This window comes from Echinops telfairi, unplaced genomic scaffold, assembly GCF_000313985.2.
Source record: "Echinops telfairi isolate 266 unplaced genomic scaffold, ASM31398v2 ScPeMD7_70;HRSCAF=299, whole genome shotgun sequence".
NCBI lineage: Eukaryota > Metazoa > Chordata > Mammalia > Afrosoricida > Tenrecidae > Echinops > Echinops telfairi.
Genome location: NW_022103968.1, coordinates 27,900,191 through 27,919,956, shown reverse-complemented (window position 1 = coordinate 27,919,956; position 19,766 = coordinate 27,900,191). Strand labels below are relative to the sequence as shown.

General features: G+C 38.3%; 1 protein-coding gene across 5 annotated transcripts in view; it reads left to right on the top strand.

Moving 5' to 3' along the window:
- The window catches only part of SLF2 (SMC5-SMC6 complex localization factor 2), a 53,563-nt gene that overhangs the window by 7,769 nt on the left and 26,028 nt on the right, over positions 1–19,766 (top strand). For 2 of the 5 annotated variants that reach the window (XM_004700989.2, XM_045291296.1), the window contains exons 5-11: positions 4,705–5,678; positions 6,636–6,706; positions 8,753–8,875; positions 10,525–10,692; positions 11,554–11,656; positions 14,745–14,820; positions 15,776–15,917. In XM_004700989.2, the coding sequence (XP_004701046.1) occupies positions 4,705–5,678; positions 6,636–6,706; positions 8,753–8,875; positions 10,525–10,692; positions 11,554–11,656; positions 14,745–14,820; positions 15,776–15,917 (1,657 nt within the window). Of the gene's footprint in view, positions 1–4,704; positions 6,170–6,635; positions 6,707–8,752; positions 8,876–10,524; positions 10,693–11,553; positions 11,657–14,744; positions 14,821–15,775; positions 15,918–19,766 lie in introns of those variants that run through there. The other 3 variants (XM_045291297.1, XM_045291298.1, XM_045291299.1) reach the window with 3 other exon arrangements.

The window sequence follows — 19,766 nt, the reverse complement described above, 5'->3', positions numbered from 1 at the left end:
TTTTCAGCTTTCTTTTTCTCTGATGAGATGACAAGAATTCTTCAGTACCTGGATTTACAGGTTTTATTAGTGGTGACCGAAATAGTGTTGTGTATGTAGTCCTATGTTGTGAATTTTTTGAGCACTGCTTTTAAGAAGTTCTTCTTGAGTGTCTTCAGAGGCAGGAGATTTGTGAGACATATTACCACTTTCATATTGATCAGGTGATATACATGCTCACATAAGCTTTGGTTTTCAGAAAAGTTGGTAGGGTAGGATTTTGGTTCTTTGGTCTTCCACAATCCCTGACCTTTGAATTTTGAAGTCAAATGTAAGCTATCCCAGGGAGATTCGATTCCATATTTCATGAATAACCAATCTCAAAACCAATTTTTAAAAATAGTTTTATTGGCATATACTTCCCATGTCATATATTCTAATCATTCAGTCACATTAAGATTTGGGAAATCTTTACCATAGTCCATTTCAGATAAAATTTTTGTCTCATACTCATTGTTGTTAGCTCTCCATTTCCCCTCATCCTTCCCTGTCACGCCCCTATCCAGATACTGTCTCCATAGATCTACCTGTCCTGGATTTTACATACAGAAAATCATATAAACTATAAGCAGATAAACAAAAACAACAGTAACTAGACAAAACAGAAGAACCCTCAAGGGAAAGCAGAAAATATGAAAAACGGAAACAACTTTAAAATAGGTCAAAGGGGAGATCACATGATAAAGTATTACCATATGTGCTCAAGTATATGCTGAGTTTTTCAGCACATTAAAAAAAATCATTTTATTGGGGACTCGTACAACTCTTATCACAATCCATACATACATCCATTGTGTCAAGCACATTCGTTGCCATCATCATTCTCAAAACATTTTCTTTCTACTTGAGCCCTTAGTATCAGCTCCTCATTTTTCCCCTCCCTCCCCGCTCTCCCCTCCTTCAAGAACCCTCCATAATTCATAAATTATTATTTTATCATGTCTTATACTGTGTGACGTCTCCCTTCACCCACTTTCCTGTTGTCTGTCCTCTAGGGAGGGGCGTATATGTAGATCCTTGTAATCGGTTCCCTCTTTCTACACCACCTTCCCTCCACCCTCCAGTATCACTACTCTCACCACTGGTCCTGAGGGGTTCATCTGTCCTGGATTCTTTGTGTTTCTAGTTCCTATCTGCACCAGTGTACATCCTCTGGTCTAGTTGGATTTGTAAGGTAGAATTGGGATCATGATAGTGGGAAGCATTAGAGAACCAAAGGAAAGCTGTATGTTTCATCGTTGCTACACTGCACCCCGACTGGCTTGTCTCCTCCCCATAATCCTTCTGTAAGGGGATGTCCAGTTGCCTACAGATGGGCTTTGGGTCCCCACTCTGCACTCCCCCTCATTCACAATGATATGATTTTCTGTTCTTTGATGCCTGATACCTGATCCCATCGACACCTCGTGATCACACAGGCTGGTGTGCTTCTTCCATGTGGGCTTTGTTGCTGAGCTAGATGGCCGCTTGTTTATCTTAAAGCCTTTAAGACCCCATATGTTATATCTTTTGATAGCCGGACACCATCAACTTTCTTCACCACTCAGCACATTTTTTAATGGAGTTTTTATGGTAATATTAGGTGCCTCGGCTGATATTTGGGTCGGTTTATACGCTATATATATGGTAGCTTTTAACCTAACTACATCTGCCATAATTGACTTTCCAATACTCTGTAGCAAGGCTATTCATATCCCTGGGCTATGATCAGGGAATTCACTGAAGACTTAATCCACGTGGGGACCCTGCAAATGGATTTTGGGCTTCCACTGTCATTCATCGCCTTCTGCAAATTGGGTATTCACCGTTTAAGCTCTGATACTATTCCCTCCTTCACATTTGGCCAAAACCAGTTATTAATAACCAATAGCAGACATTTACATTTTTCCCCTTTTTGCCCTTACAAACTTGATCCCACTCTTACTTGAGTGTTTTATACATTCATGTTCTGACTCCTACTCATGGCAACCCCCACATCCTACACATCCCATGATTGGTTGAGGATTTCGACTATTGTGACTCATATGGTTTTCTTTTCTCTTTTTTTTGACTCATGGTTTTCATTAGCTACTTTTCAAAAGTAAAATTGCCAGGTCTTTCTTCCTAGGCTCTTAGTCTGGAAGGTTCACTGAAACCTGTTCTGCATCATAACAGTCCACAAACCGCCACCGCCAAGCAGTGATGGCTGTGCATGAGTGCAAGCTGGGGCTCAAACCCAGGTCTCCCGCATGGAAAGCAAGGATACTACCACTGGACCATATTGGTAGATATTTTTAAATCCCTATTGGTTCTAACCCCTAGTAGCACTATAGGACAAAGTAGAACTGCCTTATAGGGTTTCCAAAGCTCTGAAATATTACGAAAACAGATTGCCATGTCTTTGTTTCATGGAGCAGCTAGTGGTTTTAAATCCACGTAACTTGCTCTGCCAGGGCCCCCTTCTAAGGCTGTAAGGGAGTAGTATAAAAGGAATCATGAAGATAAACAAGCGGCCATCTAGCTCAGAAGCAACAAAGCCCACATGGAAGAAGCACACCAGCCTGAGTGATCACGAGGTGTTGATGGGATCAGGTATGAAGCATCAAAGAACAGAAAATCATATCATTGTGAATGAGGGGGAGTACGGAGTGGGGACCCAAAGCCCATCTGTAGGCAACTGGACATCCCCTTACAGAAGGGTCATGGAGAGTCATAAGCCAGTCAGGGTGGAGTATAGCAACAATGAAACATACAACTTACCTCTAGTTCTTTTTTTTCCCCTTCTTCTAGTTCTTAAATGCATCCTTCCCCCTCTCCCCCACTATCATGACCCCAGTTCTACCTTACAAATCTGACTAGACCAGAGGATGTACACTGATACAGATAGGAACTGGAAACACAGGGAATCCAGTGCAGGTGAACCCTCAGGACCAGTGGTGATACCGGAAGGGTGGAGTAAAGGTGGTGTAGAAAGGGGAAACTGATTACAAGGATCTACATATAAGCCCCTCCCTGGGGGACGGACAACAGAAAAGTGGGTGAAGGGAGACGTTGGACAGTGTAAGACATGACAAAATAATAATTTTTTAATTATCAAGGGTTCCTGAAGGGAGGGGGGTGGGAAGGGAGGGGAAGGAATGAGGAGCTGATACTAAAGGCTCAAGTAGAAAGAAAATGTTTTGAGAATGATGATAGGTACAAATCTGCTTGACACATGGATGTGTGTAGGATTGTGATAGGAGTTGTACAAGCCCCCAATAAAATGATTAAAACAAAAAAAATTGTTATAGTCCCAAGGGCTCAAATAGAAAGTAAATGTTTAAAAAATTATGATGGCAACATGTGCAAATATGCTTGATACAATTGATATATGGAATGTTATGAGAGGTGTAAGAGCCCCTAATAAAATGATTTTTTTTAAAAAAAAGAATCATGAAAAAATTTAAGTTAATTCACTGCCTCAGACAGGTTGCAAACCGGGAGCTTAACTGTAGTGCCAGTTCACCTTTCTTTAGGGGCAGACACTAAACACTCTTAATAAGCTGATTCGCCCTAACTGTTGCCCACAGTGTATCTTCCTTCCAGGACTCTTCAGTTCCTGAACAAAGTAGGATTTCTCCTCATTACTAGGTGTATGTAAATTATCTGACTCTTATAGGAAAATGAAACAAAACATCAAATTGGCTGTTCCATAGTTGTCTTCTCTTTAACCCCCAAACTTAAAATGGAAATAATCAGTGTAGTTCTACCTACGTTGTTTTCTTTTTCTGAGTTACTTGCTTTCTCTTCTTGCACTGTAGTGGCCCCAGTCACTTACCCACTGAAAGCCGAGTGGGCATGGAATGGTTTCTTGAAGTAATGGAAACATCTGTATAAGGGCAATTGATTGTTTACAGATTGCTTGGTCAAGTTTTCATTGTTATAAATGGAATTTTCCAGATTGTGAATTAGTCAAGCTATCCAAATAGCAGTTGCTTAATCCTGGACTCAGTTTATTTTTTAGTCAAACTGTTGTGAAGTGGGGACATCTGTCCATGTGAAGAAAGAAACTTGATAAAGGGGAATTTGGTTTTGAGATACTGAGTCTAGGTTAATGAATTTCTAATGAGTAGTGAAAAGTAAGAGTGAAGTAATGAAGCATTTCTTCTTTGAGCACTATAGGGGGAAGATATTACTTGGCTAACTTAAATGTATGTGGTTATTAAATTGCTAAGGTTTGGGGCACCTAATGTGGACAACTAGAGAGATATGGGGGGTGGATAGTAATTAAACACTAGGAGGTGAGACTTGGGTCAATTTGGGGGTGGGGAATTGACATTTGAGTATCTTTACTAGTTATTCTACATATCTTTTAAGGAGCTTTAAACGTAGCGTTGAAGTGTTAAATTTCTGAACGTAGGTAGTTGTTGGGCTCAAAAGCAGAGTAGTATGTCCACTTTGAGAGCAGGTACCTTGGGATTTCTTTCTTAGGTGCAACTCCATAATTTTTGACACTGATATTGTCCAATATTGTATAATTCTATATAATGCTCACTTTTTCCCCCATTCCGTAAGTAGTAAATAATCTTTGCCTAACTGTTTATAGAGTATAAACACTTCTTCAGGGTGTTCTAGAAACTCATTGAATAGCCTTTACTAAGATAAGCAAGGATACTTTTCACTAATCAAGCACAAATTAAATTTTAGCAGGCTCTAAGAATAAGTTACCTGACAAAAGAAAAAGGAGCTCTGTGAACTCAGATCTGAAAAGCACCAGGGAATCTGTAATACCGAGAACAAAGGAGGCCTTCCCAGAGAAGCGTCCCAATGGGCCACCTCGGAAAGAAGAATTTGTGAAACACATTGCACTAAAGATCCCTGGTGAAGTCTTGCGCTTAGAAGAAATGCCCTCCAACAAACCGAGCATTGAAGCTGATGGCTCCTTGGAGCGCTTAGCACCTTCAAATTCTAGCCGCCATTCTTCCAAGATCAGTGACCAGCTTCATGTGGCAAGTACCAAAGAGACTAAGATGCTGAAACCCCATTTACCTTTACCTCAGGAAAAATCTACAGTTAAGAAAGCTAGCAATCTTCAGAAGAATAAAACTGCTGGCTCTGTGACATCAAAGGAGACAAACCCTCTACCTTTACTTTCCCATGTTCCAAGTGCTGGTTCCTCTCGGGTACCATTAAATGCTAAAAATTGCACTCTTCCGGTGTCTAAAAAAGATAAAGAGCGTTCCTCATCTAGAGAATGTTCTGGCCATTCTGCAGAGTCCTCCAAACACAAGGAACACAAAACAAAGACTCATAAGGCTGATTCTAATAACGCTTCAGGGAAAGTGTCTGGGGAATCTTTGCGTTCAGAATATGGCACTCCTGCCAAGTCTCCTCCAGCTACTTTGGAAGTTGTGCCATGTGTCCCACGTTCTACTGCTCCTTCAGATAAAGAGAGTTCAGGAAATTCTAATGCAGGTAGCAGTGCACTGAAAAGAAAACTAAGGGGTGGTTTTGATAGTGATGAAGAAAGTTTAGGTTACAACCTAGACAGTGATGAGGAAGAGGAGACATTAAAATCACTGGAAGAAATAATGGCTGCGAACTTCTGTCAGACTCCTACAACCACAGGAAAGCCTCCTGCTTTTCCCAAGGGGCTTAGAGCTCAGTCATCAGATTATACAGTAAGTAGTTCCATGCCGTTTATCTGTACTTGAAGAGGGAAAGATGGGTTGATTCATGAAAGAATAGACGATTAGAACTTCGCTTAAAATTTAGTATTTGATAAGATGCATAACTGGACTGAAACTGGTATAGTTTCCAATATCATTAGATTCATTACTGTAAATCAGTGGTCTCCAAACTTTTTTGATCACATACACTTCTATTAGTTTTAAATTTTTTTGAGCATGTTCTCCAATATATATGCATATTTGTAGATAATATACATGTAGCACTATACTATTGTATACTTTCTAAAACATACAGAAACAATTTAAAAGGAAGAGGAAAATAGTATTTTCCTATAGAAGTTATGTAGCAGTTACTATAGGCTAAGTTCTGCTGGAGTTTCTATAGACGTTCCATATAAATAGAAGTTCTATTATTTTCTTCCTGCACCCCAATGGATCACCTTGCACACCCCCTGCTTTGGAGACCACTGCTGTAAATGAAGGTAGAGTGTAGAAATGTTGTTAATTGTGGTGTGCAGTTTTATTTTAAGGGTTTCATTCTATCTTGGGAATTGGCTGAATTAGATTCTAAGATGCCTGTAAAAGTTGGTGGGGAAGGTGATAATGTTCCATGATAACAGCTAAAAATTAAGTATTCCACTAAAATAGAATTTGAAAGTAAATACAGGGTAGTCACTGAGCCCTTGGGTATCTGCGATCAGTCCCTCCTAACTAAGCCTAGCAGGATTTCATAAATAGTGCCTTTCCTAAGAGATGGCAAAATGGAATTGCCTGCGGAATAAAACGCTAGATTTAATTAAAGCATGATGGTGAAATTTATCCTGTAAGAGAGGTAGCCTGGCTCAGGTGGTTAAAATAGAAAACAATCTAGTTCTCTGAATAACCTAAAGCATCCCAATTCTTCGGCTGAGATACATTATGAAGTATTTCTAACTGTTTTTGTTTTAGGAACGTGGTCCCAGTGGAACTTACTCAAATACTTTAGAGCGTCTGGTGAAGGAGATGGAAGACACTCAGAGGTTAGTTGGCATCAGGCGCCTTACCTTCACCATGATGTTTGTGCCAAGTCTCCTTTGTCCCAGATTGAGCTTTGACAGCAAGTTTTCAGCTGCCCTATCAGCCCATGACCCTTGGAGTTTTTTCTCTGTGGAGCACCCTTAACTTACTGTAATAAGTCATGAGAAAGAAGGATGCGCCTTCTGTTCCTACACTTAAAGATGTCCAGCTGCTGCCAGCTTTGTTAGGAATGAGGTGTTCTTTTTTGGCTCATACAACTAGATCAGAAGATCCAGGTTTCTATGATATATATTAATTGATACTATAAATTCCTTTCTGTTTATCACCAACTAGTGTCTAATTCATAGGTTCCCAAACTATTTGACCTACCATTTCTCAAATTATTTCCCATTTCAGGAGAGAGAAAAAAAATTACCCCCCTTCCCAGCCCCCTGGTAATCAAAAAGCTATACAATAGCGCATATCCATGATAAAATGTGGGATTCTATCTGCTTTTGCAGCCCCCTGGATCATTCAGAGTTGCCCTACCCCCCAGGAGTAGGGGTGGTATTGCACACTCTGAGGAAAAACCAATTTAATTGATAACCAAACATCTTTATCCAAATAATTTTGTTTTAATATTTGGAGTTTTGCTGAGTCATTTTATCCCAGACATACTATTTCTCTACCAGACTGCTCTTAAAGAAAAAAGTAATAAGAATTATAGCTCTCATTGCCTCCCTTCCCCCACCCTCTGCACACACACACAGATTAGAAAGTTTGAGGCTCGATACTGACCCTAGTGAAATGTTGTGGTTCCTCAGAGACTGCTCTTGCTGGTGAGAAGGGCCTTGAAACTAGTCTGAGAACTTCTCTCAGAGCTCAGCAGGTTGCAGTGCATGGAAGTTGGTATAGGTGTGTTCCAAACTTATAACCAACTCTAAGGATTTGGCAGAGAATTAATCAGTAGGTTGAATAATTTAAGATCATTATAAAATTATCTTCACATTTCATCAATTTATTGATCCGTGATATGAAAACTGAATATTCCACAGACCACACATTGAAGTGCTAGTTTGATTTAGTCATTGATTCTTTCCTGTATGGATTATTGGTTAATATTAATTGCTTATTTAATTTAAAAAATTTTTTTTTCTTTTTTGTTTTTTTTAATCATTTTATTAGGGGCTCATACAACTCTTATCACAATCCATACATACTTCCATTGTGTCTAGCACATTTGTACATTCATTGCCCTCATTCTCAAAACATTTGCTCTCCACCTAAGCCTCTGGCATCCGCTCCTCATATTTTCCCCTCCCTGCTCCCCTGCTTATTTAATATGTTGTACTACACTCAGATTACTATAAATCAGGATCAATTCAATGGCAGTGGGTTCGGTCATACTCAGGTGACTTAGACATGAGGGCGTGGGTTTATTTGTTCTTGGAGCGGCTGGGAGCATGGATTTAGAACTGAGCATGAAAACCTTGATTTTAAAATCCTGAGGAAGCTGTAATAGGCAAGCGATGCCAAAGACTCTGGAGCTAGACTGTCTTTGAATCTTCATCTGTAAAATGGGATAATGATAAACTGCCTGGATTTGCTCTGAAGGTTCAAAGAGTGCATAATAAAAAGTCCTTACAGTACCTGTCAACAAAGTAAGGCTTCTGTAGGTGTTGTTTGTGAGGTGATGGTAACGGTGATGACAGTAGTTGCTGCTGGAAAGTCTGCTTAATTTACTGTGTTGTTGGACTTCTGGAATTAAAGGAGCTTCAAAATTTAGAAGAGATAATCAAATGAGTGTTGTTTTCTTTGCTTTTTTACTTTCCTATCCCAGCTCGCTAAGTGAATTAGATAATTCTGGACATTCAGGCTATAAAGAAATACTCAAAATATTTTATGCAGTGGCACATGACTGATCACTGAGTAGATGTTGAAGAACTAAAATAAGTTACGTATTTCTTAATGAGAAAGACCCTATGTACGGATATGAGTCATGATGAGCTGCTTCTAGACGAGCTGTTTGTAAGGTGAGCTGCATTGACCCGCGTTGTTTGAATATGCAGGCTAGATGAGCTGCAGAAGCAACTCCAGGAGGACATAAGACAGGGCCGAGGCATTAAGTCCCCTCTCAGACTCGGAGATGACGACAGTACAGACGATGAGGACGGCCTCCTGGAAGAGCACAGGTAGGTGGTTGTTTTAACGATGTTTATCCTGCTAAGTGTCTACAGTTTTTTAATGCTGTTTTGTCAAATACATGGACATTAATGGTTATTTTACTCATAGTGAGTAATATATGATAAATCTTAGCCATCCATCTCTGGACAGATTAGAAAGGCAAGATGTTAAGGCAGTTACGTCCTTGGTCTTTTCTCTTGGTTGCTGCTGTTCTCACAAGCAGTGGCTTTTGGATTAACTAGTAGCAAAAACTGAGAGAAATGCCTTTTTTCATGCCAGTCTTCATGGGGTCAATATGAGTCGAAATTCACTCCATGACAGTTGAGTTTTTGTTTTTAGTCTACTAATTTGTGATTACTTTGGCCTTTTTAAACAAGTTGTTCTTCACAACATTTCTACATCTATATATGTGCTGCAGGGAGAGCCATAGATAGAGTAAGCATGTAGAGAACAAAGTTCTCAAACCTCTTCAGCCGTAACCAAGCACCTCGAGGAAATGCGTGACTGGTCCTGGGGGCTCAGAACTTACACTTGGGGACACTGAGGTCAATTGGTATAACACAATCCACAAAGACAGTGTTCTTTGATGAGTGGTGACTGGGAATAGCCATCTAAAGGTCTGAAGTAAAGTAAAAAAAGAGTCAAAGATGCATGGAAACAATTAGTCCAAAGTACTATTGGACCATGTGACCTCAGGTTCCACCACCCTGAGACCAGGAAGAACTAGCTGGTACCTGCTTATCACTGCGGGTCATTCTAAATGGATCACAACAGGAGGTCCTGTATCTGGGGGGAGAAAAGTCATAAAGACCAAGATTACTGGTCTGCTAGAAACTGGTGGAGCCTCATAGACTATGGCCCTTAGCCATTCTGCAAGCCTAACAATAGGCATAGTTAATAAGATTTAAAGGAAGAATAAAGATCAGCAAACCGGAAGGAAAGGGACAAAAGGATGAATGGAAACTATAAACACAGGGAAGAAGTGGAAAGAGTGTTGCTATGTTGTGTGGATTGCAGTCAGTGTCACAAAACAAAAGAATGAATTATCGAATGGAAAATCCGTTTAATAAATAAAACAAAACCCCAGTGGAGCACAGTTCAACTCTGACATACATGGGGTTCTTGGATCAGAGTCAACGCAATGGCAGTTTAAAATATATATACTTATTCTCAGATTCTAAAAAATGACTAGACTGATGATTATCTGGGAGCAGAGACGAAAACTAATGGCTTGAGACACACTTGGAACCAAAACTGTTCCCTGAGAATCACCTCAACGGAAAAGTAGAGTGATCCATAGAGTAAAGGATGTTACCCCACAAGATCGGCGCTTTCTTCAGAAATAGATCTCTGCTAGTTGAACAGGTCACTATTTAAGGCAAAGATGAAAAGATAAGAGGGCAGGGAAACTAGCTTACTGAAAGGGGAACAACCAGAACTCATTTAAGGAGGATGTTGATAGGATGTGAACAAGGTAGCTAATGTCAGCGATCATTTGGAGATTGTCAAGGGGGAACCTAACTTACTGGCTGCACTTTCATCAAAACCACAAAGTAATATTTAAGAAAAATCATTTTTCAATTATAAAACAATGTGCAGTATAACTATTTGGTCATCGATGCTTCTCCCCCCCCCCCCTTTTTTTTTTTAATTTCAGGGAGTTTTTAAAAAAATTTTCAGTTACAATCGATGCTATTCCTGATCATCATCCAGGCGAAGAAATATTTAATTTCCTCAATTCTGGAAAAATTTTTAATCAACATACGCTGGATTTAAGAGACTCTGGTTTTATCGGCCAAACTGCTGTCGAAAGACTTATTCTTAAGTAAGTAGGAAAATAGACATTTTACCTTTTTGTATCAAAAACTTAAAAAACATATAGCTGATATAACTTCTAAAAGGCTAATTCCTTTATGACCCATCCAGTTTCCTATTCCTTTTATTATAATTATTCTCTGTGTTCTCCTATAAAATTATAGGAAGCAGCATAAGGTACATTAATATACCACATGCTTTTCTTAGTTAAGATGAAGATTGATACATGTAATGACACTGTGATTTAAGGAAAAGCTGTATTTCCTTCTGGTGTGAAGGAAGTTCTATGGAAGTTCAGGACTGGTGTGTGGGTGTCACCATATGTTTCTGTTCCATCATCCCCAACACAGGGATGGCAGGGCTTTTGCCTTCAGATCCCCAGAAATCCCAGGCAACGTTTCTACGTGGCAGTTTACTCACAACGCCAAAGGAGGCTAGGAAGTGCTTTTATTCCAGGCACCCAATATGCCTGCCTAAGTTAGTTCTGTTACCCAGAAGGCAGGCAAGAATAGCTGTTTAGTATAGGCAGCAATCTCTGCCACAGTGCCTGAGCTGATTTAATCCCCCTCTGTGTGTAATTTCCCATTGTTTCTGGTGCCATGAGTTTTAAAGAAATACATTGTCCCCAGGTTGACAAAGAACAGAAGATGCCTTCCCAATAAATAGATTTTCCCACCATATAAGTCTGAAGCCAATCCAACAGACTGAATCAGATTGAGGCTGAGAGTGGCCATCCACATTATAGCCCTGTCCATCTCCATAGTCTGAGAATGATACACTTGCTTATCTCTCGGATGTTGTCACATACGGTAGTAGAAGTGTTTTGTTTTCTTAAAGATAACAGTCCTGTTGATCTCACTGTATTTTGCAGATCTGGAAAAAGAGATCAGATTTTTTTGACAACACAAGGCTTCCTGACTTCTGCTTATCACAATGTCCAGTGCCCTATATCTGTATTAAAGTGGCTATTTCGGGTAAGAGAGATGTTGGGGGCCGGGGGTGGGTTATCATTGACCCCTGCTGCATTTCCTACTCATAAGTCAGAAAATACTGCTGCTTTGGGGCGTTTTCCCCAAACAAAATTTGTTTAAACAAGTCTGAGTGATTAGTGGCTGGCTGCATACAAGTTCTCTCAGTCATAAACTTGTCGTAGTCTTGTTAGGATGCCTTCAGAAAAAGGCCCAATCAGAACAGTGGTATCTGAGGGGATGTGCTGGCCAAGTTTAAATCCAGGCAGAGAGGTTAACTCAGAAGATTATAGAGACTAGGGAGCTTAAAAAGATTGTCGATAGATTTTTCTCAAAGGACACGGGATGGTCACAGGGCCATATCATGAAGGAAGTTGGAGACTATTGGTGAGCAAAAGGCCATGAAAGTTGCAATGAGGAATTTTTTCATCACAGCAACACACGTGCTGATTTTTCAAGGGTAGCAAGGGTTGTCCCTATGAGAATTTCGGTGGGAAACTTTACCTCGTCTACCCTAGAGTCCTGGTCTTGCCCACAGATGGGGTGGTGTGTGTGTCCCTCCCAAACTCAACATTGAAAAATAATGTGATTTGAGTCCCTTGAAAATGCCCAAACTACCATTTTGACGTGTGAATAGAAGAGCACACACACACACAAAAAAGAAGAGCACAGCATTCCTTAGGGAAGAGCTAAGGGGATGGAAGCACCACCTTCAGAAGTGTGTAGACCTAAACGGAGAACATGTCAAGAGGTAGTAGCTTGACATTTTGATATTTTTGTTCTGTGATTTTATAGCATACATACCTTTGTAATTATAAGTAGCATAATACTCATTTAAATGATAACAGCGATGGTATTAGCAATTAAAAAAGAATGCTGTTATATTTTGAAGTCAGAGGAGTAAAAAAAAGTTTCTACTCTGGTCATTAAAGTACAATTTCAAGGAATTTCTTAGTGGTATTTTCAATCATCTCATGCATATGAAAGTGGGACAGTGCATACAGAATCAGTGCCTTTGAAGTATGGTATTGGTTATTATTGAATTCCAAGAATGGCCACAAGAATGAGTAAATATGTCTTAAGAGTAGTGCTCCTTAACAGGGAGGTTATAGCAAAACTTCCCTTACATACTTAGGGCATTTTATCAGGCGGGAACAGTCCCTGAAGACGAACAGGATGTTGGGTATAGGGGACCAATAAAAAAAGAAAGGTCTCAACAAGATGATGAAACACAGTGGTTACAGCAATGGGCCCAATCACAGCAGTGACTGAAGATGGCACAGGACTGGACAGTGTTTTTGTTATACATCTGGTCACTGTGAGTCAGATCTGAGTCTATACCTAACAACAAATTTAACTGATAAAATGTAATTAAAATTAAAATTTTTGTCACGAATGTCTAAGTGTAGTAAACCAGGAAAGCAGCTTGTTTGTTTATTTTCCCTGTTCTGTTTCCAAAGGGAATTTGTTTGATGGTGAAAAAAAAGTTCAAGTAAAATGCAAAGGAACTATAAAAAAGAAAACAGACCTCCTTTTAAGTCATTACATTTCAGGGTCTGTTATATTATGGTCATTGTTCTAGATGGCTCTCTTTGGGTACATAGATTGCTATATAATTTAACATAAACAGAATGTATGCTATTTTCCAACTTGTTTATATTGGATAACAGGGGACTGTTAAGTTCTTTTCTGGTGATTTAGTGAGTTATCCATTGAGCTGCTAACCACACAATCAGCGGTTCTAAACCACCAGCATCCTACAAGATAAAGAGGTACAGTCTCAGAAACCCACAGGGGCACTACTCTTGTCATGTAGGACAGTCGTTTGGGGTGGAATCGACTTAATGGCACCAAGTTTTATCATGATATATTTAGCTCAGTCCCAGTTGATATGCCTTCAGTTATCTTATATGCTTATTATGTAATACACACACATACTTATGTCAGATTATTGTGTTGCTACAGCACGTCTTTTAAGATTCACTTCCCAAAATGATTTAGTCAAAATTTGTCGTGTTCAATAGATTTGTGATTTGTGCTGCCCCCTAGTGGCAGAGTTTAATAGGCAAACATTTTATACATCGGGGTTTGTCACATTAATGACACAGGCTATCGTTTTGATTGAAAGTAGTTTCTTACCCCCTACATGCTATGACTCCCAAGCACAAGATAAAGAAACAATATTTTTCCCTTTATAAATACTACCTTAAAATTAATGTCAGTTTTATTACTTTAAGTTTTTTTTCTTAAGATTCTGTTGCCCAAAATTTGTCTTACCTGGTTCCACCTCTAAATTTCGCTCTATAAAAAGGCTGATTAGACCAAAGCATAAGTGTAAATAAGTTTGCATAAGTTACTAAAAAGGTTTCACATTAAACTCATATATTAGCGATGCTGAAGACAACCTATTTCTAATTATCAATGTTCTTTGCCAATCTTGATGTCACCTAATGATCTTGCCCTTCTTTTATTGGCATATCTGGAATCGATAATTGAAAATTTTTTTTGGAAAGTTTATTGTCATGTTAATTTGCCTATTTGGAACTTTAAAAAATACTTTTACCACATGTTGCACTACTAACTGGGGAGTCAGCAGTTTGGAACTACCAGCCACTCCGTGGGAGAAAGATGGGGCTTTCTACTCCCACAGAGTTGCAATTTCAGTTCAGCCTTGTCCTATAAGGTCTCTGTGAATCTGCACCCACTTGGTGGCAGTGAGTTTTGAGTTACTGTGAACAAACCTTAGCAGCATTTGCTTTATGGTTTTGGAGTTTCTATCCCATTATATACTCAAAAGGCATTTTTCAGTTGTTTCAATTAATGTATTTGTCTAATTAAAAATGAAAATTGTAAAAATCAGCAGCATGTTATAATGGCAAGATTCCTGACTTCAGAATAAGATCTGGATTAAAATTCCAACTCTTCATCGACCCTGTTGGACAGGGTATCGAATCTCCTGAGCCCATTTGTTCATTTCCTGTAATGATCAACTAGAGTTGTAAGTACTAAATGAAATGAACACAGAACCTGACAAATAATAAATAGTCCCTGTTGTCTTTCTTCTATCACCCTTTCACTGATTTACTCTTGACAGATGATGTCGGTTCATACAGACTGCATCGTGTCTGTGCAGATTTTAAGTACATTGATGGAAATAACAATTCGAAATGGTAAGCGATTAACAGTATCTACTGTTGTTTACATGGGGTCTTGATGGTCTTAGTATATTTGAAAACATTGACCTTGTTTTTGTCATGAACGTTTTTAATAATGAAATAAGACTCCAGTAAAGGAGAGTTGTCTATATTTTTCTAATTTTAAGAAAAAAGGCCTAAAATCTTGCAAGTTGCAGCCCTTATTTAATACTTGCCCAAGTCCTGGTTGACTTTGCTGAGCAAGTGAATAGTAGTTGCAAGTTTTATTCACCTATTAAGCTAATCAGTTTTAATTGGCTCATTAGCAAGAGGCCTGCTCTGGCAATGTGCTGAGGCGAATGAAGCATGCACCACAGGAGGGTGCCAGTTGGGTTCTCACCTTTGAGAGCTCTTTTAATAAGCATTACCAGGTTGCCTATTTTGAGGACTGGGAATATGAAAGCCCCAAAGATGGTACAATCTTCCTGAGTTAGTGGTAACTGGGATTTTAACATTGTCATTCCCAGTTGTTGCAAACTTTGTTATTTCTTCTGAGTTATATCCTTTCATCGGTACTGTTTTCTCATATGGAGCCCTGGTGGCCTAGTGGGCTAAGTACGCGTTGAACTGCTAACCACAGGTCAGCAGTTCAGATCCTGCAAGTCTCTCCTCTGGAGAAAGGTGAGACAATGTGCTCCTGAAAGTATGTAAAGTCTTAGAAACTCCAAAGGGCAGTTCTACTCTGTGTTACCGGGTTACTATGAATCAGAATTGACCTTGTGGCTGTGAGTTTGGGTTTTCTTCATAAATGTCACTTCCTTCACTTTTATGTGGAAATGCATGATTCCTAACTGTACTATTAGTATATTGCTTGCAGCTGTCAGTTCTAGAAAAGCATTCTAATAGCTCAGGTTTCACATGCAATTATCACTTTGAAACTGCAAGTGTGTGGGCTCCAACCCTGGATTAAAATCTCTTCTCTTTTAACTAGATATCTTCAGTGACTCACCAGCTTGGCCCTGGATCCCATCATTAGCTGATATAGCAGCTGTGTTTTTCAACATGGGAATTGATTTCAGGTCTTTGTTTCCTCTTGAGAATCTGCAGCCAGACTTTAATGAAGCCAGTCTAGTGTAAGTTTTTCTTCATACGTTAGCACAGTATCTCTAATACTTAAGATATTTCTGCAAAGGAAATGCTACATTCTAACAATCTTAATAGATTCAAGTGGATTGTTTTGTATTACTTGTATTCTGACTATAATATTAATATAGACTAATTAGGGAAATTTTGAAATACATAAAGACTGTATCATCATCTCCTATCACTTAAAGAAAAACACTGTTAACATTTTGTTATTTTATTCCAGCCATTTTTCTATGCATATATTTTTGTGTTTTACCAAAACCAGAATCATACGCAGTTTTCACTATATATAGTTATTGAACAGTTTTTTGGTCAGTACTTGTTAGAATAATCAGATTTTTCAAATTGTATAAAATCTCATTTTGACATAACCATATTTTCCTTTCTGGTGTATATAGAAAAACTATAAATATGGCCAGTGGTTTTTAGACTCTTATTGGATATAGCCAGGAACTTAATATTTGCTACTCGATTAATAAGGAGTGAAGAATATTAAGGTAATTTTTACGTGGCAGCTACAGCATACTGTTACTGAATCTCTGAAAGCAATTTGTTATAGTCATGTGTAGCACTTCAAAACAAATTTTAAGATCTTGGGAGTTCTCAGGATATTATCTCTGTGCAGTTGACCCTTGAACAAGACAGGTTTGAACATTGTGGGTCCACTTAAACATGGATTTTCTTTAAAATGCTATGTGATGTTAATCACCTGTACATGAGCAGTAATTATATGTAGCAGTAAAACATGACCTCAAAATTCTCATGTATCATGTTTAGTATAATATAAGTGTTGAATAACATCATGGAACTCTGAAATGCCCCTAGTGATGCTGGAAATGTTCTCAAGAAGCAGAAAAGTCATGATATTACAAGAAAGACTTGAATTGCTTAATATGTATTGTAGATTGAGGTCTGCAGCCGTGTTTGTCTACCATTTCAAGAGAAATGAATCAATGTGAGGACCGTTATTCAAAAGGAAAATGCATGAAAATGGTTTTTGAAATAGCTTTTTATTTTGTATTGAAATTGCAGTTTTTCTGTCGATGTAGTATATAATACATAGGTCATACCAAATATGTGTTAAATCTACTGTTCATGTTATCAGTAAGTTGACCGATCAATAGTGGTTAAGTTTTTGGCAAGTCAGAAATTATATGTGGATTTTCTACTGTTCCAGGGCGACAGTACCCTTAAATCCCCACCTTCTACGTTATTCTAGGGTCAACCATATATGCTAAACAGAACATGGTCATTATAGCATCCGTTGTTGTTTTTTTAAGAAAACCTTTTTATTTTTAAATAATGTATAGTACCATGCAGTTGTAAGACATAATATAGAGATACTGGATATACGATTTCCTCCGGTGGGGTAACAGCTTGTATAACTGTAGTACAGTATTGCAATCCAAAAATTGACATTGATACTGGCTACCAACTTTTTTCAGATCACACCAGTTTTATCAACAGCAACTCAAAAGGTTAGGCAGGAAACAGGGAGGAATGAGTTTATGTTCGTGGAAAGAATTCCGCAAAGAAGGGTGAGAATGCACAGCTCGAATGTTATCAGTGTCACGGAATTGTCTGCCTCGAGCACCAGCTCTTTCGAACAACTGTAGGGTCAAACTGACAACAGGTTTCACCAGTTTTTTATTTGATTTTATTTTCCCACCAGTTTTTTAGGCACTGATTTGTGTGTGTATATGTTAACCAATAAACTTGTGTGACCACCGTGGTCAAGATTATGTCTTCCCTTATACATCAATAATAAAATGTTTGGTTTTAGGCTCTGGTGAATATGTTAATGTAGAGTATTTTTTTAATGCTAACAGTAGCACCAACTTGACATGAGGTGTTGATTGGTGTATCCTACTTATTACTTTCCTGTGGTGTAGTAAGTACTCGCTGGTGGTGGTTGCAGTCTAGCCGATTGTGACTCACAGCAACCCCGAGTGTTGCAGCGTAGAACTTCTCCACTGAGGGGCCTGTACATGACGTAGTAACATTTTATACCTGGACGTGCATGTGGCAAAACAGTATTTTTGCTCTTGTTAAAATAGTGAAGACAAATTAATGATTGATCTTCTAAGATTATATCTTTTGTTATTACAAAGATAATAGCTGTTCATTTAAGAAATTTAGAAAGATTACACGTTAATTGTCTGTGTACTCTTTCCGTGTAGAGATAACCCACTGTTAACATCTGGAGTGTGTATAGTCTTTTCTTCTGAGCGTATGTATTTTTTTTTTTTAAGTAAGATTGTGCTACTTATAGTCTTATAACTAACAATGTAACACTTTAAGTACTTTTTCACTTGCATGCTTTGTAATGACACTCCAAATGTCATGAGTCTCATTATATTCACCTTAATTTATTCCACTGATTCCTGTAGGCAGCAGGTTTTTCTAAGTTTTTGCTGTTATAATAATGTTTTGATAAATATTCTTTTACCTAAACAATTGATTGAGTCTGTTTTCAAAATAATCCAAGATGCAGAAATATTTTGATATCTCATTAACTCCAAAAAGCATTTGTAATGGTTAATTTAAAGGAGCCCCTACTGGCACTGTGGGTTAATTGTTGGGTTTGCCAACCACAACGCTGGCAGTTCAAACCCACCGTCTGCTCCGTGAGAGAGCAATGAGGCTATCTGCTCCTGTAAAGATTTATAGTCTTAGAGATCATCAGATATCTGAGGTAGAAGTAACTCAACGGCAGTGGTTTTGTGTTTATCTATTAATTAGTTACCTTAATAAATTCTATATTGATCAAGACTTATCATCATGTTTAACAAATAATAGAAATATTCCATAAAATATTCCAAAAATCATCTTTGTTATTTAACATTATTTTGGAGGAATAGGCCAAAGAAATTAGAAAGAAGAAAAAGTTATAAAAATTGGAAAGGAGTTGGTTAAAGAGTTGTCATTTGCAGAACTATTAATATATACACAGGAACCTAAGAGTCAACTGAAAAATTATGACAAGAGAATTTGGTAAGGGTGCCTAGGTACAAAATTACTGAAAAGAAATTTAGATATATGAACTATAGCTAAGATATTCTGAAAGAAAAGACTCCATTTATAACAGCAAGGAAAAAAGTTGAAATATATGAGAATGATCTAAAACTGTGTGTGTGAAAGAGAAAAACATCACTAAGGGACAAAACTGGGAGAAAGATGAGGCTTCCTTCTCCCATACAGAGTTACAATCTACCCTGCCCTTCAGGCTTACCATGAGTTCACATTGACTCTTTGGCAGTGAGAGAAGGTACCAAAAAGAACTTAAGAAATGGAAAAGCAGGCTGTCGTTTCAAATAGGAAAATTCGGCAAATTATTAGAGCTGTGTAAGGTAGACTGTGCTTTTAATCAAGTTCTAATTAGAAATGGAAACGAGATTTTAGGGTTAGGGGAGGGAACAAACTAAAGCAATTGGGATGAAACAGCTGATTCTAAAGTACCTGTGGAAAACAAGTTATGGAATAGGACTGGCCTTTGCAGGTATTAAAACAGTATAGTACAGGTACAGAGATACAAAATTCCATCATTAATATAAAATGAATCTAAAGTAACTGAAATACATAAAAGTAGTCTGTGGGAAAGGGAGCATTTCAAAAACAATGAAGCAGGAAAGTGGACTGTTCCGAATCTGTTATCGGCATAACTGGAAGGCCATCAGGGAAAAAATGGAATCTACCTCAAATTTATAGCTAGATCAAATATTTAAATGTATCTAGTAAGACCATAAAATACAGAAAAGCTAGACCCTGTATAGAACAGAAACCTGTCAGAGAAGGAAAACTCATACATTCTACTAAAATGAGTAATAGAAAGATGG